The sequence below is a fragment of the Lycorma delicatula genome, chromosome 4 (genome assembly GCF_047948215.1).
Source record: "Lycorma delicatula isolate Av1 chromosome 4, ASM4794821v1, whole genome shotgun sequence".
Lineage (NCBI taxonomy): Eukaryota > Metazoa > Arthropoda > Insecta > Hemiptera > Fulgoridae > Lycorma > Lycorma delicatula.
In genome coordinates, this window is record NC_134458.1 from 25,466,831 (window position 1) to 25,492,809 (window position 25,979).

The 25,979-nt window shown below is 38.3% G+C and overlaps 1 protein-coding gene across 10 annotated transcripts in view; it reads left to right on the top strand.

The window, feature by feature from the left end:
* The window catches only part of LOC142323199 (inositol hexakisphosphate and diphosphoinositol-pentakisphosphate kinase 2-like), a 330,980-nt gene that overhangs the window by 11,311 nt on the left and 293,690 nt on the right, over nucleotides 1-25,979 (top strand). The window contains exon 1 of one of the 10 annotated variants that reach the window (XM_075362531.1): nucleotides 18,558-18,697. The exons of the other annotated variants lie outside the window; for them this stretch is intronic. Coding sequence (XP_075218646.1) covers nucleotides 18,617-18,697 — 81 coding nt within the window. The 5' untranslated portion in view covers nucleotides 18,558-18,616. Of the gene's footprint in view, nucleotides 1-18,557; nucleotides 18,698-25,979 lie in introns of those variants that run through there. 10 annotated transcript variants of the gene reach the window in all.

Genomic DNA, 25,979 nt, shown 5'->3' on the forward strand with positions numbered 1-25,979 from the left:
ATTTCTAATAACCTGCTTTAGAGTGGTGTAATGGCAGACATAATGTTTTTCTGCTTCGTTGTAGTCAGCAGATTACTATAGTCGGAGCCGGGTGGCGTTTCGTTTACCAGCAGGAACAAATAACTCGTTATGAATGGTCAGATGAATAGTCAATATCGACTTCGAAGATCAATCGTATCATCGGGATGTGACATTAGCCCATCGATTTTATTTCATTTATCGATATCTTCGACCTTGAAACCTTTTTTTAAAGAGGTGGAGGAACGCCATTTACGGGCCTCTAGGCAGTGTCGGGCTCGCTAACAGGTTCTGCAAGATGTTATTAAGTGCGTATGTATACCTGCGCACTACCGACTAAACCTTCACCATTGGCTCCCCATTCTTTCGGGAACAGCTTAAGGAAGCATTTCATTAAGAAAAGGGTGATACGCCCTTACACAGTCACACCAATCATGCATAGAGCTAGGAAAACAGAATCACACACATCATGTCACAAGCACTCAACAACAGATCAACAAACAGGCATCATACACATTAAGCACACGTCTTTCACACTACTTACCGGAGGCCGTCATCGAGTATACGAGTACACGGGCGGAGTGCCCCCAGCCTCATCGCACTCGGGCAATCCCCACATGCACGGGGAACCCTCTAGGCGCTCGGCTCAGGGCCTGTTCGCCCCACACCCTCCGACGCCTTGTTCTTGACGACGCACTTGAAACCTGAACGAGGTAGATATTGACTCGTATTCCAACCATAGAGATTGTTGGTGTCAATATAAGCGATGTATTAATGAGGTTTGCTCGGATCGTAGATGTTTTTGTTGTGTGGGTTGTTGGCTACAGCATGTGTTTTAACATAAATCGATGTACCACCTCTTAAGCCTGAGTCAAACATGTACATATCGGAATTGGTATATAGTTGTAACTTAACTTCTGTTTTGTACAGCATTGCGTTAAATGCCAATTCGGGGGTTGATATGAAATTTGCCGCGTCCAGGTTATATGTCTTTAAACATAGCGAACCTCTGTTCGCTATGATTCTCCAATCATCGTGATCTGGAGAGTGATATTGAGATACAGGATATTGTCAGGGGACTCTGTGGTGGCTGGATAGGAACTGCCGGAGGAACTGCAGATTTCTTTGAAGACCGGATATGGTGAAACAAGGATTGCCGTCTGTCGGCGACACTGGCCGCGGCCATCGTGCGGAGGGGAAGAGTGCGAATCGGCCTAGTGTCGTGTAGGACTGATATCGTGGACCAACTCTTGAAGTGCTTTCGGTGCCTGGAGACCAGGCACAGCGGAGAATTTTCGGGACCCTGACAGGGTTAGTGTGTTTAAATTGTGGAGGAGAGGGCCACCGAGCGGCCGAATGTATAATGGTGTCCAAATGTCTCACCTGTGACGTTGAAAGGCACGGTAGTGGTGGTACTGCATGCCCTAGAGGGGTGCACAAAGAAACTGTTAGTCGGGGGATGATCGGCTAAATAACTACCAGACGATGAAGGTTGTTCAAGTTAAACTTAATCATTCGAGGAGGCTTGCCAGTGATATGATGAACAGCTATGGGGCGGATATGGGTGCTGACATGGTACTTATCTCCAAATCCTACACTCCCGGTGCACGGTGGGAGTGGGTGACCTCTGCGGATGGGCGTGCGGCAATCTGGATATGCAGTTCCCTTCCTTTCCGGGATGTTTACTGGGGGAGAGGCTTTGTGAGGGTGAGCCTTTGGCGGGATATTTCTCTACTCCCGCTACCGCTCCCAACACTTCTACCGAGCAGTACAAGGAAGTTTTAGCTTCACGTTTGAGGGATTTTGCCGCCCACCAGCCTGCGTTGTTGGCAGGGGACTGCAACTCATGGTTAACGATTTGGGGATCGGCCAGAACGGATTAACGCGGGAGGCTGTTGGCAGAGACCACCGCAGAGCTAGACATCCATACGTACAGATGTGGGACTTCAGGGTTGATTGTAGACGTTATCTTTGCCTCCAAAGATTCAAGATTGGAGAGTTTATGAAGGATTCACGGGAAGCGATAACGTTTGCGTTTTTTACCTGCAGGCCATATGGATATGGACGACCTGTAATGAAGGGCTGGAGTGCTAGGGGACTGAACGCGTGTGCTTTTTCCGAGAAGCTGGATCTCCGGGCTGTGAGTGAAGCTCTCATTGCGGAAGAAAAGTCTATACGCTTGGTCAACTCGCTGACACGTGCGTGCGATTAAGTGCTTCCGCATAGGTACAATTATTGGTGGATGGCTGGGATTGCAGAAAAAAGAAGGGAATGCCTCAGGGCTGGGCGTACAGCGTTGAAATCCTACATTTACTCGGTGAGGCGACAAATTGGCATTTTCTAAAAGAAAGAAGCGGGAGCTTGCTCAACTGATAGCGGACTCAAAGAAAGAATGCCGAGGGCGTTTTATCCCTGAACTGGAGACTAATCCTTAGGATAAACCTTACCAATTACTGGTAAAAAGAGCACTTAGACCCAGAATCCGGTAACTTGTGAAGCTGGAGGAATTGCGAATATAGTGGAGGGGCTCTTCCCAGTTGTAGGCGCGGTACTTACGGATGAGAATGCTGATATAGAGTTGATACCACTGTTTACTACCGGGTAGCTTGATGCGGCAGTGAGACGAGTCACGACTGATACAGCAGCGTGCTCTGACCTCTTGCTTAATATAATTAATTTCGCAATTCAGGCCGACCCTGCGACGTTTTTGAATGTTATAATGCGTGCCTGGAGGAGGGTGTATTGCTAGTGAGGTGGAGGCGACGCCTAGTCTGATCCCGAAGCCGGGCAGGGGGCTGACGCTTTTCGCCCATTTTCAATGATTTACTCAACTGCCAATATTTTGAAAGGTTGATACTGCAGCGGCCGATCTGGGCGGTTGAAGAAGCGGGCGGAATCCATAACCGACAGTACGGTTTTAGAAGGGACAGATCAGCGTTGGACGCAGATCTTTCTGTCATTCGACGCACCGTAGGGTGCGTGGAATGGCAGAAAGGATTATGACAGTTGCCAGAGACAATGCAGGGGCAAGATGTGTGCACTTGTGACTTTGGATGTAAGAAACGCGTTTAACTGCATTACGCACACCGATAATGCGTGCACTGAGGACTTGTCCGTCAATATCTTGTGAGGATCATTTATGCTAATTCAATAGAAAGGAGGATGATATGTGAGCTTGAGGGTGGTGTGCTGGAACGGAAAGTGAGTAGAGGAGTTCCCCAGGGGTCGGTTCTCGAGCCGACCCTCGGGAACTTAACGTAAGATAGGGTGTTCCGCGTCCTCTTTCCTTTCGGGGTGACGGTCGTTGGTTACGTTGACGACATTGCGTTGGTTGTGGAGGCAGATTCTTGGAGGAAGGCATCTGAGAAGATAAGAGCCCTCAGTGAGCTCCTGGATGGCACCGGAAAAGATCGAAATCGTAATTATTTCTACTGCAAAAAAAGACCGACTTTGGCGGTCGAGATTCACGGAAGGAAAATACTGTCAAAACCTGCCATTTAATATCTCGGAATCTGGTGTGACGCGTGATTGAGATTTGAAAGGCATGCCTTCGAAGCTACTGAAAAGGCGGAAAGGGTAATGCGATACATTGCGGGAATTTTTCCAAATTGTAGAGGGCCAGGAACAACAGCGGAGAAGACTGCTGACAAGGATGGCCCATGCCACGCTCTTATACGGTGCTGAAGTCTAGGCAGTCGTAATATACGAGAAATACAGGAGAGCTTTGGAGTCTTCATAGCAAGTGCTGTCTACGGGTAGAGGCTGCTTGCAGGACCATCTCCTGGGAGGCGGTTGAAGTGATAGCAGGCTTAATCCCGATTGATATTGAGATAACTAAACGGAGAAGGCTGCGCGAAAGTGGAACACTGACTACTGCTGAAAAGAAACGTGTGAGTTCAGACATCATGGAGGAGTTGGTAGAAATGTGGCAGAAGAGGTAGGACCACAGTGGGAAAGACAGGTGAACATATCGATTGGTTGGGGATGTTGGTGGATGGGTCCGGAGATCCCACGGTTCGATGGTTTGTAATTTAACGCAGCTTCTGTCGGTCATGGGGATTTTAGAGCTTATTTGTTTAGATTTGGGCTCGATTACACAGTGTCGCTGAATGGCTCGACGGCATGTGACACTAACTCACCTCATGGCGGCCTTAAGGGCCGTTTTTGTCGTCGAATGGCTTCGACGGTTTGTATTTCATAAGCTTGTGGTGGCCCTGAAAAGGGCCGTATTTTGTGTTAGCTCTGAAAAGAGCTGTTGGATCCGGGAGCTGGTCTCGTCCTTTGAAGTCCGACTGAGCTTTCCCTCAGCGGCTGTTGGGTCCCCACTACAGCGTGGCAGTGGTGGCCCCCAGAGCCCCGCAGTGTCGGGTCGACGTCGGTCGTCCTTCGCCGGCGCGGCGGAGACGGTTCTTCCCGAGCGATCACACGCTGGGCCGGCTCCTTCGGCTGAGTCCGCCGGCCAGGGTGATTGAAGCCCGGCGAGTTAGAGCTGGAGCGGGAATGTAGCTTCCTAATCCAGCGACTCCCTCCGCGGGCCGCCCAGGCCTGCTGATCCAGCGGGGATGTTGGCATCCGCCGGGAGGTCCCAAGTTGAGCCGGCCAGGAAACGTTCTTCTGTCTTCTTCCATCTTCTTCAGGTCTTCTCTAGGTGGTGGTCAATGAATTGTCAATTCACTCTCGTGCACGCTCTTTTATTGGAGCCTGAGAGTGGTGGGGCTGCAGCGCCACTATAGTGGGAGAACTGCCGGTGGGAGTGATGGTTGTACCCGCGCGTCCGTATACTGTGCGCTCCTCTCACATCGTTGCTACCGTTATCGCCTGCCGATATTAAAACAACTACCGGTTAGCTTCCTACAGCAGCGCGGTAGGAGTCTTCCCTTAGGCAAACTACTGATGTCGGTTGAAGAAAGCAACTGCATCAAGGAACTTCCACATGGCTCGACTATGCGACGCCACATTGACTCGCCGCTTGTGAGAGGCCAATTTTCCCCTTGACAGAGGTTCCAGGGCGGCCTGAGTTCTGGCCTTCCGAAGAACTGGGCAGTCGAACATCATGTGTTCGTTCGATTGGACCTCCCGCAGACGCACAGCTCAACGCCAGGTGGAACCGAAACAAATGTTGGTTTAAATTTACGCAGTTGGAGAGCACTCGAGCTCCCATTGCCCTTAAAAACGAAGGCGAGGCATACTATCTCCTCAAATCCTGTATAAACTTATACAGATCTTCCCTTAGTCATTGCGTACTATTCTTGCTGCCATACTTTCATCGCGAGGCTGTAAAGCCTCCTCCTTAGGCAGGAAATGGGCAACTGTCAAAACTTACAACCGGTGCATTGAGATCACCGTTCCGCTCTGGTACAGGCCCAGCTCGAAACCGCATCCTAAATTCCTCGGCCTCCCTGCTTCTTCGCAATTTCCAAATGGCCGTCCGAACTTTCACCTTCAAATCGATTGGGGGAGCCTTTCCCAATACAGTGGTAGCCTGGTAGGAGAATGTTTTAAAAACACCAGTGCATACAATTAAGACTCTGTGCAGGGCACTCCTTAAATCTTGAATAAGTGCTCAATTTCTTTTAATCTATGCGCCCAAACGGACGCCGCGTAAGAGGTCATACTTTCGAAGACATCTCGGTACATTATGTACAAATGACGGCCCGACAGTCCGTAATTCTTCCAAGCAATCCTCCTAAGCTTGTGCATCACAGACGGCGTCCGCCGCTACTTGCCTAATTGGTTGCTAAACAGCAACTTCTCATCAAACAAAACACCTAGGTACTTATGAACTCGAACTCGGCTGATTACACAGCCTTTATACTTAATACGGGGGTTACGACTGTATGATAATTTGCCTATACCCTTTAGAAGCATAAACTTCGTCTTGGGCACAGAAATCTTTACATTTTAAACGTCCATCAAGCCCTATGCGGTTGACAAAGCCGCCTGCGCTCGATCTTCTAACTGCGATTGTGAGGTACCATGAACTAACACGAGTCATTCATTGATGAAAGCCTGGGCCGTGACCACTTCCGGGAATGTCAGTCCCAAAAATCCGTCGAATAACTTGTTCCACAGCAAGGGACCGAGAACGGAGCCTTGCGGGCTTCCCCTGGTGACGGACCTTTCCATAACTAGTGCGCATCCTTAAACAGAGCCGTGCGGTCAGACAAGTAGTCATGTACTACAGCCTGCAGTGTTACGGGAACCCTGCGGCGTTCTAACTCATAGAGAACAGAACTCCAAGACAAGGAAGGAAATGCTTCCTCTATGTCAATAAAAATTTCCAAATCATATTTACAGTCGGCGCCTTCCAGCACGGCAAGAACATTTAAGATGCAATCCTCGGTGCTAACCCCTTTCATGAAGCCATACTGGCCTCGATTTAGAATTGAGTTCATATCGATGTTTTTCCAGAGCCGTTCCACAACCAGCCTTTCAACCAACTTGCCGAATACCGGCAAGAGGGTGATGGGTCGATAACTGCTGACCTCACTCGGATCCTTTCCTGATTATAAGAGCACCCTCACCAAAGCCACCTTCCAACAAGCCGGAAAGCAACCCCAGCTTAGGCACCCCAAGAACAGTCTCCCAGGCGGCTCTCTTATGACAAGCAGCAGATGATAGAAATTACCCGAGTCAAGTTGGTCAATTCCCGGTACCTTTCTCAGTGCCATTCGAAAAACCTATCGGTCTACATCTACGGGTTCCACAGTCCGTCCGCCAGGGAATGGTGTCTCACCCGCTGTAACGCCGACTTCTGCTTCACGCTCCGGAGCATATGGAAACAGAGTATCCAGGAACGCCTGGTAAGTCGCCACAGATGTTAAAGTGTGATCACTACCACCAAACCTGCATCGATCACTGAACAGCACGTTCAATGGCTTTGGTCGGTAACATGACTTCGCGAGCTGCCAGCGGCTACGCTGCAACTCGCGCATGGATTCTTGCCAAAACATGAGTGTGAATTCCTTGATGGCATGAACGTACTAATTACGGGCGCGCCGGTAGATCCGCAGACCCTCAGCACGCAAGTCATCAACGATAATCCCCGTTAGGGGGCGACGCTGGTATCTTCTCTTAGCGGATTTAAGTCTTGCGCGCAGCACGCTAAGGTCAGAGGACCATCCCCTTTTCCCAGGTTGCCGCCTGCGTTTAACATACGGCTCCCCGAAAGCAGCGGTCATGACGGCTCCAGGCACTCTCTGATCAGCGGACTGGCCACTAACTAAGAGTCCGTCCATTGTCCGAGGCCGCCGTAGTACCCTATCGCAGTCAGTCTTGATGGCCCGGCGGAATTGCTCAGCCGTCAATTCTACCTCCTCCCTGTGTTCCATGCGCCATTCCAACTCGTGTAAGGCAGTCGCATACTCGCGCTGTAGCCTGTCCTGATCCAGGCCCCTTAGGTTATAGCGTCCCGAATCTGGGTCCGCCACCGAAAGCGATCTCATAGGTTATAAGCCTATCATCATTCAGATTGGTTTCGGGCCAGACAGTCCAACTACTTGTACACTTAAGCAGATCGCCCGTCACCAAGGTGACGTCGATGTAACTTTCCCCAGTTCGGACGAGTAAGTCGGCGATTGTTCTGCCTCGTTATGCAAGTAGAGGTTCCTGGCTTCAACGAACTGTGCGAAACCAGCGTTTCTGAGGTCAGTAAGTGGTGAACTTCAGGGGGAAGACTTGGCGTTAGCGTCCAGCGCTACCAGCACTCTGATTCTCAGGGGACCGTCCAGAATCCTCCCCAACTACGCCAACAAGTAATCGATATTCCATCCAAGTTGGAAGTATTCCGACATCAGTACAACATCGAGCGTACCGTCGTGACTCGCACGACGCTGAACTGCTCGTCAGAAAACTGAGGCATCCAAAAGATACCCAACGAGACCGAGCTGACCACGATTGCAAAGAGCGGCCGTCCCCCACGAGAATGAATAACAACAACTCCGTGAAACCGACCACCTTATCCCCGACCGTGTGCGGGTCCTCGGCCAAGAGGTCCTCGATCCTCATGGTTTCATTGGTGGCCTCCCGGGATAGGTGTAGGTTTAACTGCCCCAGGCGTAAGCGTTCGATATGGTGACGACCGTCCTCGAAAGCTTCTCCCAATTCAGTCGTCGCCATACGCCGTATTATGTACGATCTTTGCCCGGGCTATGTCGTGTGACCTGAATTGTTTGCCTTCGACCCTGTATCTGACATCACAGCCTTTCACCAAGGCACAAAGAGCGCACTTTGAAGGCGTGGTCTTACTAGGGCAGTTAACTGCGCTGTGCCCTGCAAGGGTGCAATGACCACGCTTCTCCGACTGTGCTACAGCGGAGAGAGGTGTGACCAAAGCCTTGACATTTGAAGCTCTGGGGTTCTTCTGTAGGGTCAACAACCCGAGAGAACCTGCATGAGGTGGACCTCATGCAGGTTCTCTTTGAGGCCTCTTTCCGCTCCAATTACCGAACCACCCTGGTCCCCTTGAGGAAGTCCTCAGCAGCCATATCCAACACTGGATTTTAGCTGTGTATTCCCTTGAGGATTTCGGGCTCCTCTGCTCCCGTTGCCCTTGGCAAATCATATATTAATATTTGTGGCCGCCGCTCGGTCAGCAACTGTGAGGAACATAAGCATGTATTTGCGATATATAATAAATAATTACCAACATTAAAGAAAAGCTTTTATCAGTACAGAAGATGGTGATGTGAAGATTGGGTACAGCATGTTTGGGTACTGCCGCAGGGGTCGGTCCTTGGGCCGCTCCTCTGGTGCTTAGCATTCGACGGAATATTGAATATAGAGCGCGATGGTGACGTCGAATTAACAGCATATGTGGATGACATGGCCCTCCTGTTTGCAGGCCACACAGCAGGAGGTTGAGGAAACAGCGGCCGCCGCAATCGATAAGATCGATCAATTGTTGGACGAAAGAGGCCTGAGACTAGCCCATGACTAGTCTTCGGTGGTTGCACTTACCGGCAGGAGAAAACCAGAAGCTTACAAGTCAGGATTGTGGACACTCTTGTTCCTGCGATGAGGTATGCGAACTACCTGGGTGTTCAACTGGAGTAGAAGAGCCTTTTTAATGCACACCTGGGTTATGTAACTGAGTGAGCCAAGAAGGTGTGCCAGAGTGGTACAGTGTGGGTTGCTGCCTTTGATAAGAAGACAAACGTTAATAAGGTAGCTGCGTTGCATAAAAGGGGTAGAGCAATAGGCGTTACATCTTCCTATAAAACAGTCTCACGAAGTGCTGTGAAAGTGGTAGCTGTCATCCTGCCAGTTAAACAGAGGGTCACTATGCTGTGTAGGACATTTAATGGCATGTCCAAATCTGAGACCAAGATGCTACTAATAGAAGAGTGGGAAACTGAATGGGAGAATTCAGTGACAGGAGGCTGGACTCATACCTAGGTTGGACTGCTGGGTACAGTGGTGTTTTGGTGAGGTAGGCTTCTTCTACCCTATAATAAATGATAGCTTGATAAACCTTATACATGATAACCTTCTACCTTATAAATGATAGCTTGATAAACTAAGTTACAGCAGTCTATCTTATCAAGAGATAACAACTGAAATTAATTAAATTAACTCCAGTATCAAAAGTTTATCAATTTGAAAAATAATAAACAATATTATCGACAGTTACAATTGTCTATGCCATCCACTAAAGATAAGCTACACCCGAATTGAAAACAACTCAAGATAACCACCACTAACTCCCACTAACCACCACTAACTCCCACTAACCACTGCGACCAGCAGTCAACTATGAACCTTATTGCCAATAGAAATAAGGCCACTCAAATAAAAAACTCAATAAAAAGTTCAATCCGCAACCAAAAATCACCAAATTATACTAAACACTCCCGAAAGTTTTCCACCGTCGATTCCCAATTCCAAAAATCAGATATAAAAACCGTTGATCTGAAAAATACCAGTATAAGACAGAGCGCACAACAATACGTCCGACCGCAACAAAAACTTCCACTCAACTTCTCGGCCTCTTGGCTAAGATCAAAGTGTAGCGCCACACCTTTTTTTTTTTTTTTTTTTTATAAAATTATAAGTTTATAAAAATTTGTTAAAAGATACTGAAAACTGTCATAACGTAACTGTTTGTTGTTGACGGGTAATTTAAGGTGGTGCTCTTGCTCGATTGTGATGACGGACAGCCGAAGGTGGAGCTCATGCTCGTTCGTGCTTGCGTGGATGGGCAGAGAAGTGAAGAAATCTGAGGACTCCGTGGCTTAAGTTTTAAACTAATTGGTTGGGTTGGTATGACATCATATAAAAAAAGAGAGAGATTAAAGAATAGGGGTGACTGTTGCTGAGAGAACAAGGGTGGTGGACTCTCAGTAATCAGTGTATGATGAATATCTATAAAAGAAATAAAACAGCTAACCGGTGAACTGACCTGCCGTGCCGGACATACAGCCGGCGGGCGGGGAGGCTAGCTAGAGTAAAGGACACTCCTCTGGCGCGAGTCAAACTTGATTGTAGATCCGTTCCAGAGGAGTAGGTGGGAATATAAAAAAAAAAAAAAAAAAAAGCTTCTTCTACCTGTCCCAACTGCTGACCAGAAATGGTGAGTTTGAGGTCTACCTCTACCGGTTCGGAAAAAGAGACTTGCCATTGTGGAGATACTGTGGCGAGCAAGACACCGTAGAACATAATGTCTATATTTTCCACAGGTGGAACGGAATTCGACAGAGTCTTTATATGATGGGACTTACGCCAGAAGGGACGGTACCATTCATGCTCACAGGAAGTCGAGAGTAGAACCTGGTCGTAACTCTTGCGACCAGGATACTTAGAATAAAAGAACAGGACGCACGTGAACGGGATGGAACATAGAAATGGGTAGGGACTTTGAGGGTAGCCCCGTTTAGGACACTGCGGCTCGTTCGGGTTTGCCTGGATGGGCTGCAGTTGTTGAGTGACTTGGACCCCTTTGCTTGGGAACAAAAAACCGAGATCCAGCTGGGGCCTTCCTTAGGGGCCTCAGGCCTGAGGCCTCAAACAAAACTGTAATTTTAATTAAATAGTGATCGAAGGTCAATGCTATCTTATAAAAACATTTAATTATTATTTCATTTAATGATTGATTGACAGCTACTGCGGGGAATTTCCTGACGTCATAGACTGTCTACAGATAAATTTATCATCAAGGCCGCTGTTAGATAATTTTTATTTATTTATATTAACATTGTATTTTTTTTTTTGTCGAAGTGCACGTATATGAAATTATTTTAGTCTCACAAATCTGCAGGAACATATACAATAAAAAATCGTTAACATGAAAAATGATGCTTGCAAAAGATCGTGATAAAAAGAAAAAAGGTCATTTTTCAGAGGGAATAAGGAAATTTTCCACAGGAAAAAGGGAAAAGGGAAAAGGGAAATTCCCTTCTTTAATGTATAGTTAAAATGCTGCTCGCTGATTGGCTGCTGTACTCAAAGGAACCATTTATTAGCCCGTTAATTGGAACTTACATATTAGCCCGTCGACCTATAAATTGCAAACTTTTGGGTTATTGTTAATATCACCCGATTTAACCATTATATTACCATTTTTATAACCATTTATATTTATTTATTTTATATATATAATTTAACCAAACTAAATTAACACAGTAATATTTTGAGTATTTAAATATTAAATTCAGTAATTATTGCAATTATTAATTATTTAAATAATCAAAACATTACTGTTAATTAGTTGAGATTAGCGAGTGAATTGAGCATAGGTCAAGTTTGGTTAATTTATATCTATAATTATATGCAATAATACTTATAATTTCAATATGTAAAATATATTAATGAACCTGTAACTTTGAAAATACTTCAGAGTTATGGGATCATTTTGGTTATGGTCGACAGGCTTTTTTCTTTTTCCTGTTTAGCCTCCGGTAACTACCGTTTAGATAATTCTTCAGAGGATGAATGAGGATGATATGTATGAGTATAGTCTTGTACATTCTCAGTTCGACCGTTCCTGAGATGTGTGGTTAATTGAAACCCGACCGCCGAAGAACACCGGTATCAATGAATCTGGCATTCAAATCCGTGTAAAAATAACTGGCTTTACTAGGACTTGAAAGTTGGAATTCTCGACTTCCAAATCAACTGTTTTGGGAAGACGCGTTCACCACTAGACCATCCCGGTGGGTTTATGGTCGACAGGCTAATATGTAAGTTCCAATTTTTTTTTTATAAAAAGTAAAACTACATTGTGTGTTGTGTATATATATATGCATGTTCTTGTGCTCACATCTATACTTTATTCACTTTTGTCATAAATAAAACCAATTTAGAATATAAATGTACTAAATGATGTTAATGGCACTGATAATTTGATTGTAACTACTGTTACTTATTTAATTATGTTGATAAGATTAAATGAAAAGTCATATATATGTATATTTTTATTTTATTTCAGTACAATTGTACTACTCTTAGGCTTCTGTTTTATTTGTTCTTCACATTTTACAATCGTATTATTTTAATGTTCATTTTAATTTGAAGTTGTAAATTTTTTTATTTTTTCAAAATTACTTATACGTTAGAACAGTTTTTTCTGTTGACAGTGTTATCTATTCTAAGCATCAGTAATAAAACTGGATTACAAATGTTGATTATTTATTGAAATACCATTTTTATTATTTAGAACAAGTGGCTAACATTTTTTAATTTTATATACGCCTTGTAAATTTATGGAGTATCAAGTTTTTATTTTGAAATAATGATCTTTTCCTGTTTGTACATTTATTTATATTTGTGAAAAAAAATTTAAAGTAAATAAATTTTATAACGTAAATTAAATTAACTTAAAAAATATTTATTTTGATAGTAAGTTAGAATCGTTTTTATTTAAGTTAGTTATTAGTCTGACATTTGGTGAGTTTAACAATTTTAAATTAATATTTTTACCATTTAGATTCTTCACCCGTCAAAAAATTTTGATGAAAAAAATACTTCTAATTCAATTTTTTTTTGCTACATTTTCCTATTTTATATATATATATATTTTAAATTTATGTGAGAGAGATTTTGTGACACTTATAGTGCCATTCTTGATGCCAGCCTAGTAGGGAATGATGTAAGGAAATATGATCGTTATATATTGCCACTTATATAATTCTGAAAATGAAATTTGCTACAAAGGTTGTAGAGTGTAACAAGTTAGAGTAATATAAACTATCATCGATTTAATATAATCTTTTTAATACGGTTGGAACTTTATTGTAATATTCAGTACATTACCTTTATCTTTTTATTTCTTTTCCCATCCAGAGTGAAATTTATAATTGAATTAAGTTTTTATTTATTCTGATTATATTAGATCAGCTGAATGATTTGGGATTAGTTTATATGATATTTCTGAAGCCTGTGGATATCTTGTGAAGCATTGTTGGTTGGGACCTGTAGTAGCTGTGCCCTTTTTACACTAGGACTTGGTGCAGTGGCTGCAGCGTCTTACAATCCCCAAAAAATAAATTAATTAAAAGCAATAGCATGGTAATTATAAAATCATAAAAAAATAAAAAAAACAAAAAAAATTACAAATATATATTTGATTTCATATAAAAAATTATTTTTTAAAAAAGCTTTTATTTAACTAATATTAATATCAACGCTCGCACGCTCTTTGCCCTTTGTTCTGGGAGTGGCGAAAAACCGAACGATTTGTCATTCTAAACATACAAATGAAACATTAAATCTATATTTATATAAACCGTTCCTGATTCATTCAGAAACTAACTTGTTTTTGTAAACGATTCCGTTCTAATTTATACTGAATTTGTAATTAAAACTCGTCCAGCTAATTGTGCGTATCCAAAGAGTAAGGTTATCGTCCGATTATAGCGTTCTTTGAGTTTCAATTCTTGAAAGTAGTTGAAGTAAGTGAAATTTTAAAAGTAATTTATTCATCGTTAAATTATTAAACTTTTGAAGGCTCAATTCTTACGGTAGTGAATCGATTTTATTATTTTGCTTATTATACCTAATTTACGCGGAAAAGGCATTCACCGCCAAGGGAAAGAAATTATACACAACGTTTTTAATTACATGACAGGAGAAGCTGCAGTTGGAATGTTTGTTAGTAACTCTAAAAAATTTGTAGAACGTGTTGCGTGTGCCACAGGAGTCTCAGAAATAACAGTTTAACGAGTTACGGGTGAAATAGCTTCGGAAGAAAATTCAGTTCTCCTCGCAAAGGAATAAAACGCAAAAAGGAAGTGAAACACCCGTACAGTTTCGATCGGAATGCCGTACGACGTAAAGCGTTAAAATTTTACTTAAACGAGAGCAGCTTGCCTACTCTAAGGAAACTTGCAGCAAAACTAAAAAGTATGAAGGGGTAATTGAGGTATTGGACAAAAGAGTAGCTTACGGGACATTTTTGTTAAACGTGGATTTCAATCGGAAGAGAGTTAGAAATAACAGGGAATTCTTACTGAAAATCTATTCTGTACAAGCGGTTTGCGTATTTGAATAAAGTTGAAGAAGACCAAAAAGTCGTAGATCGAGTTGAAGGAAGACCGATCGTCTAAAGGATAATAATTATCCACGTCGATAGTGAAATGGAATTCGTTCCCGACTGCTTGACATTATGGAAAGCCAAATCTTCCTCAGATGATTATCATTTTCAAATGAACTGCAACACGTTTAAGCGGATACGAGAAAAATTAATGCGTAACTTGCCAGTGAACGGTGTCGTTATTTTAGATAATGCTTCGTATCATAATGTTGAAGAAGCCGAGCACTGAATTCAGCGTTAACATGAATTCAGCTTACCGTTCCATGAAAACTTGAAGAAAGTTTAGTTAAAGATCGTCTGAAAACATATAAGATAGATGAGATATTGAGGGAAGGTAGGTTCCCTGTTTTACGCCTACCTCCATATCATCACGATTTGAATCCCATCGAAATGATATGGACACGGGTGAAAAGCCGAAAATGTACAATTTACCACAGTTGCAGCAATAGAAATTTGTCATAAAAAGTTCACAGAACTCTCAGTCGAGGACTGGATAAAATGTTGCAGATATGTTAAAAAAAACGAAGATGAGTATCGCAAGCCGCAAGGATTACTAGAACAACAAATTGAACGTGTCATCATCATTAATTTGGGAAGCGAGAGTTCATCAGAATCATCATCACAAGACGAAAACATGCAGAGGGAGTGAAGTGTTATATATTCGGCAACTTTGTAATATTTTACTGTATTATGCTAGTGCTAGTTACAGAATTCATAACGAAATACATTATAAAGTAAACAAAATGCTTTACTGAATAAAGGATTGTCGAGCAAGTAAAAACAATTATAAAAACACAGAAATACATACTACTACAATAACTACATGTCAAGGTAATAATTATATTTAATACTTGTTTTACTTTAAGTATTTAAAAATAAGTTATCTAAATATTTGTGTATTGTTTTATTCGGTTATGAATTTTTTTATTTTTTTACGTAAATATAAGACTAAAAATAATTTAATAATTAACGATGTGAATTTGTTTATTGATTGGAATAAGTATTAGTATAAAAAAATACTAAAAAAATTATACCTTAAATTAGTATAAAAAACTTTGTTAAATTTAAAAAAAAAAGACAAAAAAATTACAAAAATATATTTGATTACATATAAAAAATTATTTTTTAAAAAAGCTTTTATTTAACTAATATTAATATCAACATTAATAAAAAAAGGAAACAAATTAGAAAAACCCTCTAAAAAGTAAAAAATAAGAATTAAATCAAATGGAGAATTTTAAACGAAAAAATATAATATATTAACAAATATAAAAAATGCACTGAAAAGTAAAAAAGTTAAAAGTAATGAAAATATTTAGTTAAATGTGGGGCGCAGTTTTTATAATTTATTTAAAACAACACAACATTTATTTTTACAACAATTAGTCTTCATTTTCATTTTCAATAACTACGCGAGGAGGCGGAAAGGTCTGCTGGGAACCTCTCCAGTTGAGACTGACTAGCTACAAGTAACAATCTGGGAAAATTCACCCGCTCGCTTTCTTTGTACGTGTTCTCACATAGTTGAAGTTCGTCTTGGAATTCTGCTTGTAATCTAAGCCAAATTGAACGCACTCTTTCCGCTAAAAGTTTCATTTTAATTAATTATGAATTTTTATTTAACGAATTTATAATTCCGATTACAGTTATAATAACGATGATAATTAATCATTTTTCAGATTACCGTCAAAATGTAATAACTTTGTGCAAGATTTCTAAATTTAATTTTTATTTTTAATCTTATTAACCCTTAAAGGTCATCTCGGTGCAAATTTGAACCGTCAAAGAATTAAAACGAGTTATTTTATTACAGATAAATAAAGTATATACATATACTAAACAACCTCATTAAACAAAAAATATATTTTAAAATACAACAAATGTCTATAAATACTTATTCGAAAAGATTGTTATAAAAACTGCGCCACGATTTTATTTAACTAAATATTTTCATTACTTTTAATTTGAAAATTTAATAATTATTACATTTATTTATTGGTTATTTATTAGATATTTATATTATATTTTTCAGTTTAAAATTCTCAATTTGATTTAATTCTTATTTTTTACTTTTTAGAGGGTTTTTCTAATTTGTTTCCTTTTTTTATTAATGTTAATATTAATATTAGTTAAATAAAAGCTTTTTTAAAAAATAATTTTTTATATGAAATCATATATATATTTGTAATTTTTATTGTTACACATCGAAGTTACATACGCGCACTAAATTTCAATCATTTTCATACGATAGTTTATGAGAATTGAACGTTTTCAACTAAATGCATGAATTTAGCGTAGGGGTAGCGCGTGGTGGCACGGGGGTGAGTCATATCAAATTCCGACACCGTAGTGCTGTATTCACATTGAAGTTTCATACGTGTACCAAATTTTTGATTTTCATACGATAGATCAAAAGATATAGCGGTTACAAGATTTGAGTATTCCTAAAGCGAGTTAAATAAAAGCTTTTAAAAACTAAAAGAATTTCAGTACAGGATACCCTTAGAATCCAGCTTCTTAAAAACATATACTGTCGTGTGTAAATACAACGTACAACTAATCCCTTAGAACACGCCCCATATCTAAATTTGAAACGCTCCAATAAAATATTTGTTCTTTACTGCTCGGTTATAAAATCTTGGAAAATCCTTATGGAATCGTTTCTCTTCATGACGGAGAGTTCATCGATCGAAAAGAATTGAATTGTAAGGAAACGTTTTGATTGTTTTTTGTAAAATTCAGAATCTTTATTATTTTTAACGGGTGTTAAAGGCATTATAAAATCTCATGGTACTAAGCAGCACATGTTTACAGTATCTTCAGTTGTATTTTTTGCATGTGTATTATTTCTTTGGTTCTGGTGTCGAGTAAATGAGAATAAACATACAAAGAGAGCGATGGAATTATTTGAAGTTTTTTTAACGATGCAATTCCTGAGACTTCATGATAGTTATAGTTCTTTAACATAAAAAAGCTTGTTTTTTTTTATTAAATATCATGTGACACATGAATTTTCCAAAAAATCAAACTATAAAACTTACGAATGAAAATTTGCAAAATATATGTCGGTAGGTCTTCCAAATCAACAATGGATTTTAAATGTCTGAGCAGGTAGGTTACTCTATTTAATTTTAATGTCGGTTCTTTTACTCGGGAACGGAATGAAACATATCGTCAACAATTTTTGTATTTTCATCAAACAGGATTTTATTCCTGATTTTCATTTCTGCCAAACTTAAGCGGTTTTTATTTAATTTGTATTCAAATTCGAAAATCGTTCTTGATGTTCTTTTTATAAGTCGTTAAAATTTTTAATAGTTATAAGATATTATCAGCAAAACATTGATTTATTGTTAAAAGATGACAAGGTAAATCGTTTATGCGAGTTAAAAATATTATCTGACCAAGAACGTACTGCAAAATTTCTTGTTTATTTGTTGGGAGAAGTCTGAATAAAATTTCAGAGAAACATTACTGTTAGCATCTAAACAATTCTCCCCTGCTTAATTAAAAATCTGTCTCGTAGATAATATTAAAACAATTTTAGGCTGACAAATATAATTCCATTTGTTTTCAATCTTTTTTTTAGCAGCGCTTTATATTTTATCGCATCAAGTGCTTTCGAAAAGTCTAAAAACAAACTCTAATTCTTAAAATAAGCTTCTATAGCTTCCATTATAAAGTAAAACTGTTAAACTTGTCTATGGAAAAGTAAACTATTCATTTTTGCCGTCCTAGAATGGCAAAAATGTTAGTACAAATGTCGGCACTAATGAATAACGTAGCGTGTTCTGTTAGAAATAATACTGATAGTATTGATAGCGATTATAAAGCAAAGTTAAATTTGTCGGTAGTTTCCTTTGAGTCACCAAAATATTGAAAAGAAGTTGACGTTTCTTTTTATATGAATGAGTGCTTGAAAGTTTTATTAATGTCTGTGGATTTAGTTTATTCGTATAAGAATTGCATTCTGTTATTATTCTGTTTTAATTGTTTCAGTTACTGTATTGTTCGGTTATTACTATCGAGTAATTGTTTAAAAGCATTCGTGCGTTTACCGGTATTACTTCGATGGCAGAATCGAATCGGATACCGATCGTATATGTTTATGATGCCGACAACAATGCTGAACCGTATTGGCAGATGATGGTGGTATGACAAACCCGCTTTAATCCTCCTATACGTTTTATCGTTTGAAAGTTTTCAGATTTAGGCAAATTCTTTTGCTTGAAGCATGTAGCAGTGTAACTAACATGTTTTTGTTGTATAAACTCTTCCCTGGTAGTTCTGCATGCTTTCACACGTGTGTGTATGTGTGTGTGTGTGCTTATGCACATGCGTAAGAATGACAAGTACTTGTGTATGCTATTGTTCTTCCTTACATATGCCACCTATGCGTGAGCGTTAAATAAATCAGAATATGAAGAAAAAAAAATACCGTTTCTATTATTTAAACATTTCTAATAAGTCGATTTCAAATACGATAATGATTTTAACTTTATTATCATCCGTTGAAAAAATTTTCCAAGTCTGAACCTGTATTTTGTTTTCAGTCTGTGATAAATTTTGACAGAGTACAGTCCGGTTAGTTTGAATTACTAGTTCTGCGGTTTGTTTTAATTTTTGAAAATTAGGATCAAGTGGGTACATGAGATCAGTCTGCCAGCAAGCTTGTGGCTACGAGAAATTAAAAATAACTCGTGCAATTAAATTCTCTCTGTTTCCACTCTCCCTTTCCACAGGCTTTGTTGTAGTGAGTCTTGAAAAAAAAAAATGTTTTCAGTATCTTAACTTATTTCAGCTGATTTAAGTGTGTAGTATGTAGGTTGAGTATTATCCGATGAATCATTGGGAGTATAATTATGTTATTTATTTAAAATTTAATCGTTTTTCAGTTTTTTATAAACTTTGTTCAGATTAACAAAATTTTGAGACTGCCACAGTTCAATTTGATGAGGGTGTACTGTAAATTAAACAACTTAATTACAGAACCAGAATTTCTCAAAAACACAAACATTACTACATTAATACTCATAAATAAAAATAAAAGTAGTGAAAATATTTATAAAATCCTCTTGTGTAAATAAAATTATAGAAAACGTGACTGACGCATATAATGATAAAAAATATAAACTTTATGATAATCGTATAATAAAACATAAAAACTTTTTCTGTCTTCAGTCATTTGACTGGTTTGATGCAGCTCTCCAAGATTCTCTATCTAGTGCTAGTCGTTTCATTTCGGTATACCCTCTACATCCTACATCCCTAAAAATGTGTTTTACGTACTCCAAACGTTGTTGCCTGCCTACACAATTTTTTTCTTCTATCAGTCCCTCCAATATTAAAGCGACTATAACAGGATATGGCCTGTCTCTTCTTTTAACCATATTTTTCCAAACGCTTCTTTCTTCATTTATTTACCGCAATACATCTTCATTTGTCACTTTATTCATCCATCTGATTTTTAACATTCTCCTATAGCGCCGCATTTCAAAAGCATTAAATCTTTTCTTCTCAGGTACACCCGATCGTCCAAGGTTTACTTCCATATAAAGCTACGCTCTAAACATATACTTTCAAAAATCTTTTCCTGACGTTTAAATTAATTTTTGATGTAAACAAATTATGTTTCTGACTGAAGGTTCGTTTTCCGTGTGCTATTCGGCATTTTATATCGCTCCTGTTTCGTCCATCTTTAGTAATTCTACTTCCAAATAACAAAATTCTACCTCCATAATCTTTTGTCTTCCTGTTTTCACATTCAGTGGTTCATCTTCGTTATTTCTACTACATTTCATTACTCTCATTTTGTTCTTGTTTATTTTCATGCGATAGTTCTTGCGTAGGACTTCATCCATGCTGTTCATTGTTCCTTTTAAATCCTTTTTACTCTCGGCTAGAATTACTATATCACCAGCAGATCGTAGCGTCTTTATCTTTTCACCTTGTACTGTTACTCCGTATCCAAATTGTTCTTTAACATCATTAACTGCTAGTTCTATGTAAAGATTAAAAAGTAACGGGGGTAGCGGACATCCTTGTCGGACTCCCTTTCTTATTACGGCTTCTTTCTAATGTTCTTCAATTATCACTGTTGCTGTTTGGTTCCTGTAAATGTTAGCAATGGTTCTTCTATCTCTGTATTTGAACCCTATTTTTGTAAAAATGCTAAACATTTGATTCCGGTCTACGTTATCGAATGCCTTTTCTAGGTCTATAAAAGCCAAGTATGTTGTTTTGTTTTTCTTTAATCTTCCTTCTACTATTAATATGAGGCCTAAAATTGCTTCCCTTGTCCCTATACTTTTTCTGAAAGCATATTGGTCTTCTCCTAACACTTCTTCCACTCTCCTTTCAATTCTTCTGAACAGAATTCTAGTTAAGATTTTTTATGCATGGCTAGCTAAGCTAATTGTTCTGTATTCTTCACATTTATCTGCTCCTGCTTTCTTTGGTATCATGACTATAACACTCTTTTTGAAGTCTGACAGAACTTCCCTTTTTCGTAAATATTACACACCGGTTTGTATAATCTATCAATCGCTTCGTCACCTGCACTGCGCAGTAGTTTTACAGGTATCCCGTCTATCCCAGGAATCTTTCTTCCCTTCCAATCTTTTAATGCTCTCTAAATTCAGATCTCAGTATTGTTTTTCCCCTTTCATCCTCTTCGACTTCCTCTTCTTCCTCTATAACACCATTTTCTAATTCATTTGCTCCGTATAACTCTTCAATATATTCCACCCACCTATCGACTTTGCCTTTCTTATATCAGTGTACCATCTTTGTTTAACACATTATTAGATTTTAATTTATGCACCCCAAAATTTTCCGTAACTTACGTGTATGTTCCGTCGATTTTACCAATGTTCATTTCTCTTTCCACTTCTGAACACTTTTCTTTAATCCACTCTTCTTTCGCTAGTTTGAGTTTCCTGTTTATAGCATTTCCTAATTGCCGATAGTTCCTTTTACTTTCTTCATCACTAGCATTCTTATATTTTCTACGTTCATCCATCAGCTGCAATATATCGTCTGAAATCCAAGGTTTTCTACCGGTTCTCTTTGTTCCGCCTAAGTTCGCTTCTGCTGATTTAAGAATTTCCTTTTTAATATTCTCCCATTCTTCTTCTACATTTTCTACCTTATCATTTTTACTCAGACCTCTTGCGATGTCCTCCTCAAAAATCTTCTTTACCTCCTCTTCCTCAAGCTTCTCTAAATTCCACCGATTCATCTGACACCTTTTCTTCAGGTTTTTAAACCCCAATCTACATTTCATTATCACTAAATTATGGTCGTTATCAATTCTGGTCCAGCGTAAGCTTTGCAGTCGACGAGTTGATTTCTAAATCTTTGCTTAACCATGATATAATGTATCTGATACCTAGCAGTATCGCCTGGTTTTTTCCATGTGTATATTCTTCTATTATGATTTTTAAACTGGGTGTTGGCAATTACTGAATTATACTTCGTGCAAAACTCTATAAGTCGGTTCCCTCTTTCATTCCTTTTGCCCAGCCCGTATTCACCCACTATATTTCCTTCCTTCCCTTTTCCAATGCTTGCATTCCAATCTCCAACTATTATTAAATTTTCATCTCCTTTTACGTGTTTAATTGCTTCATCAATCTCTTCGTATACACACTCTACCTCATCATCATCATGGGCGCTTGTAGGCATATAGACGTTAACAATCGTTGTCGGTTTATCCTTATTACAATGATTCTTATCGTTATGCATTTTGAAATACTTTTCTCTCTTCCCTATCTTCTTGTTCATTATGAAACCTACTCCTGCCTGCCCATTATTTGAAGCTGAATTAATTATTCTAAAATCACCTGACCAAAAGTCGCCTTCCTCTTCCCACCGAACCTCACTAATTCCTACTACATCCACATTTATCCTATCCATTTCTCTTTTTACATTTTCCAGCCTACCAACCTTTTTTAAACTTGTAACATTCCACGCTCCGACTCGTAGAATGTTATTTATAATTTTCTTGTGACCCCTTCCTTAGTAGTCCCCCCCCGGAGATCCGAACGGGGGACTAGTTTACCTCCGGAATATTTTACCAAGGAAGGCGCCTGCATCATTGCTATATGAAAATGCAGAGAGCCACATTTTCTTGGAAAAAAAGCAGCTGTAGTTTTCCATTGCTTTCAGCTGCGCAGTACTTAGAGGACTGACCGATGTAGAGGACTGACATCACTCAGTCCTCTAAGTACTGCATTTAAGTCGTCCTGACCTACGCCCTTAACTACTATTGAAAGAGCTGCTGCTCTCTTTCAGGAATCATTCCTTAGTCTGGCTCCCAATAGATACCTCTCCTATATCGTTGCACCTTCTTTCCAGCTATTTTGTATCACTGAGCGCTCAAGCCCCCTCACCATCGGCAAGGTCTCATGATTCATAGAGGGGGCATTTAAAATATAATGATAAAAAAGGAAAAAATAAATATGATTCTTCCGGTATTTATAAAGTAAAATGCAACAACTGCGAAAAAATATATATTGGTAAAACGAATAGATCCTTTAAAGATAGATTCGATCATTTAAAAATAAAAAATAGGTTTCTGAAATGTAGCTACTATTTAATAAATAATAATCATAATGTAACTAGTTTAGAAAATAATCGAAAGAGCAAATATTGAACGTGAAAATATTAATAAAAAATTAGAAATTTTAGAAAAATTATATATATATATATATATATATAAACGTAAATTCAGCCGTATAAATCTGCAAACAGAATTTGATGGGGACATTCTTATTAAAATTATTTGTTAGTATACAAAGATAAGATATTATTAAATTAATAGTTATTGCAATACTTTTTCATTCTGTTGACTGAGCAAATGTTTGTTCTGAATTTTTAAATTTAAAAAGACATTTTGTGATTTTTTCAACAATAAACAATTTTTATAACATAAAAGTAATAAGCTATAATTTAACGTGTGAATGTAAACAATAAGAATTATTAAAAAAACATTACTGAAGATAGGCTTAGGCCTGAAAACGTTTTGAACATGAAAAGTAAAGGTAAGATTATTCTGTACTTTGCGGAGGCTGAAAATATATTATATATGGTTTAACGTACAGAGGAAAAAGAAAGAAAGAAAAAAATTGACCGTAACAAATTTAATCTAAATAAATCAATATATATATGTAAATGTAGTTAAGAGTTTGCATTTGTCACTAATGAATACCCAAGGTGCAGTTATTTCTATATAATCGGGTAACTTTGGTACCACAAATTTTGTGTGTCCATTTCTGGTCAAGGATTATGACCTCTTTTTCTTCATATTATGGTTTTACAATACCAAATAAGATAAAACCAACAAAAGAGTATTAAGTGAATAATAATATTTTTTCATATTGTTCACCGGTAAAGCTTTCCTTGCCGCTACAGAGTCGATAATAAATACGTTACCATTTACGACTTCCTTTCTTTTTCCTGTTTAGCCTCCGGTAATTACCGTTCAGATAATACTTCAGAGGATGAATGACAACGATATATGAGCCACCATCTAGTATTCAAATCCGTGTAAAAATAACTGATTTTACTAGGACTTGAATCCTGGACTTCCAAATCAGCTGATTTGGGAAGACGCTTTCACTACTAGACCGACTCGGTGGGTCTACAATTTACGACTAATCTGCAGTAAAACATACAGATTAGTCGAGGTACGGCTGAAGAAGCTAAAATACAACAATTTTAAAAACTTGAAAGCAAGTTGTACTTTAATCTGTTAACGACAAGGTATTGACAGTAAATATCTTAACATGTATTACAAGAGTTCTCTTCAGGAGGTATCGATTAGTAGCTGTTATTCTTACAAATTTTGGTAAAAGTAATTTTTAAGGTATTATATAAGTTTTGTAACCTTTAAATAATACTAAATTCTAACGTTTGTCGTAGATCAGACGGTTCATTTTTTTAAGCGTAATACGACAAACAAATCTGTACAGTGATTTTTACCTATCAGCATTTTCTTTTATTTTGCTTCTTTCGGAATCGCACTTATTTACTTAAAAACTTTACTTGATTTATGCAACCGATAAAGTACGCCTAGTATTTATTAGTTGCACCGAATGGTTTCAACACATAGTAAAGCACGTCCTAACTACTTCAGCTGCACCTTCTTTAAGTCAATTTGCTTTGCAGAATATTTTTATTGCAAGTTGTTTTCTTGAACAATTTTTTAAACTTATATCTAATTTATACATGTTTATGAAGTTACATTTGGTATTTTACAATCGTGCTTATATAAAATTAAAAATATGTAGATTAAGCTCGAAAGCCTTTTATTTGTAAATGACATACTTAATATGATATATATACTTTAACTTTGAATCTAAATAATAATTTAGATCGATGTAAATTTATCAAACTATGATGGAAAAGAAGTGTGATTTATTTAATTTTAGATGCTTTGGTGTCATCATTCTGCAGATTCTGTATATAAACTCTTTATAAAGTCAAATGGAATTCTTTTTGGTTAAATTTAAGTTTGGCCTTTGTGCAGTAAGTTAATTTTTACGAATAACTTAACCCCTTGAACACAAGAGTACTTTTTATTTAAAAAAAAAATGTATATATATATTTTACTGGTGTAACTTTCATCTTTGTGTGTTATATTTTATACAAAATTTTCTGAATGCAGATGACTCAAAGGGTACTTATTTCTTGTTTTTAAAACTCGTTATCTAAAAAGGTTTTTTACTTTAATAATTGTCCCAAAATTTGAATTAAAAAAGAAAAGTATTTTCATCACTATTCGCATATGTATAATTTTTTTTTAATGTTTTATACCAAAAAATGTTTTGAAGAACCGGTCTAATAGCTAATTTTTTTCCCGTGAAAATAAGGTTAAGTGATAGGAACTTAACGTTTCATATTAATTGGCAAATTTACAATTGATATTTAATGGATTAAATGGATTGTTAAAAAAAATAGCTTGGTAAATCTGTTTTTGTATGTATAATTTTACCGGATCGATAAAAAAGCTAGCTTAAAGGTTAGCGGGAGTCACGAAAGAGTATTTCAGATGTCATTCTACGGAACGATACTTTTCCTTAAGAAATCGTGATAACATACGATAATCTCTTAAAGTAACCTCTTTTGAAAGGTAAGTCTTAACTATTAAATATTTGATGTAGGTTTCTTAACACCTTTTACAATTCCGGATTCTGCCTTTGTTTTATTTATATTTTAATTAATTTAAATATCAACTTGATTTAAAATTAATTTATTTTTTCATTTTAAATTCCATTTTGCGTTTGTACTAACCGCAAAATGTCTACAAAAAAGTCTACATTTCGCATTGTTTTCAGCGGTATTAAATGCGTTAGAAAGTTTTACCGCCTGAAAAGGCACTTTTTAAGAAGACTTATTCTGCATTTCTTTCATCGTATCTGTTTCTTTACAT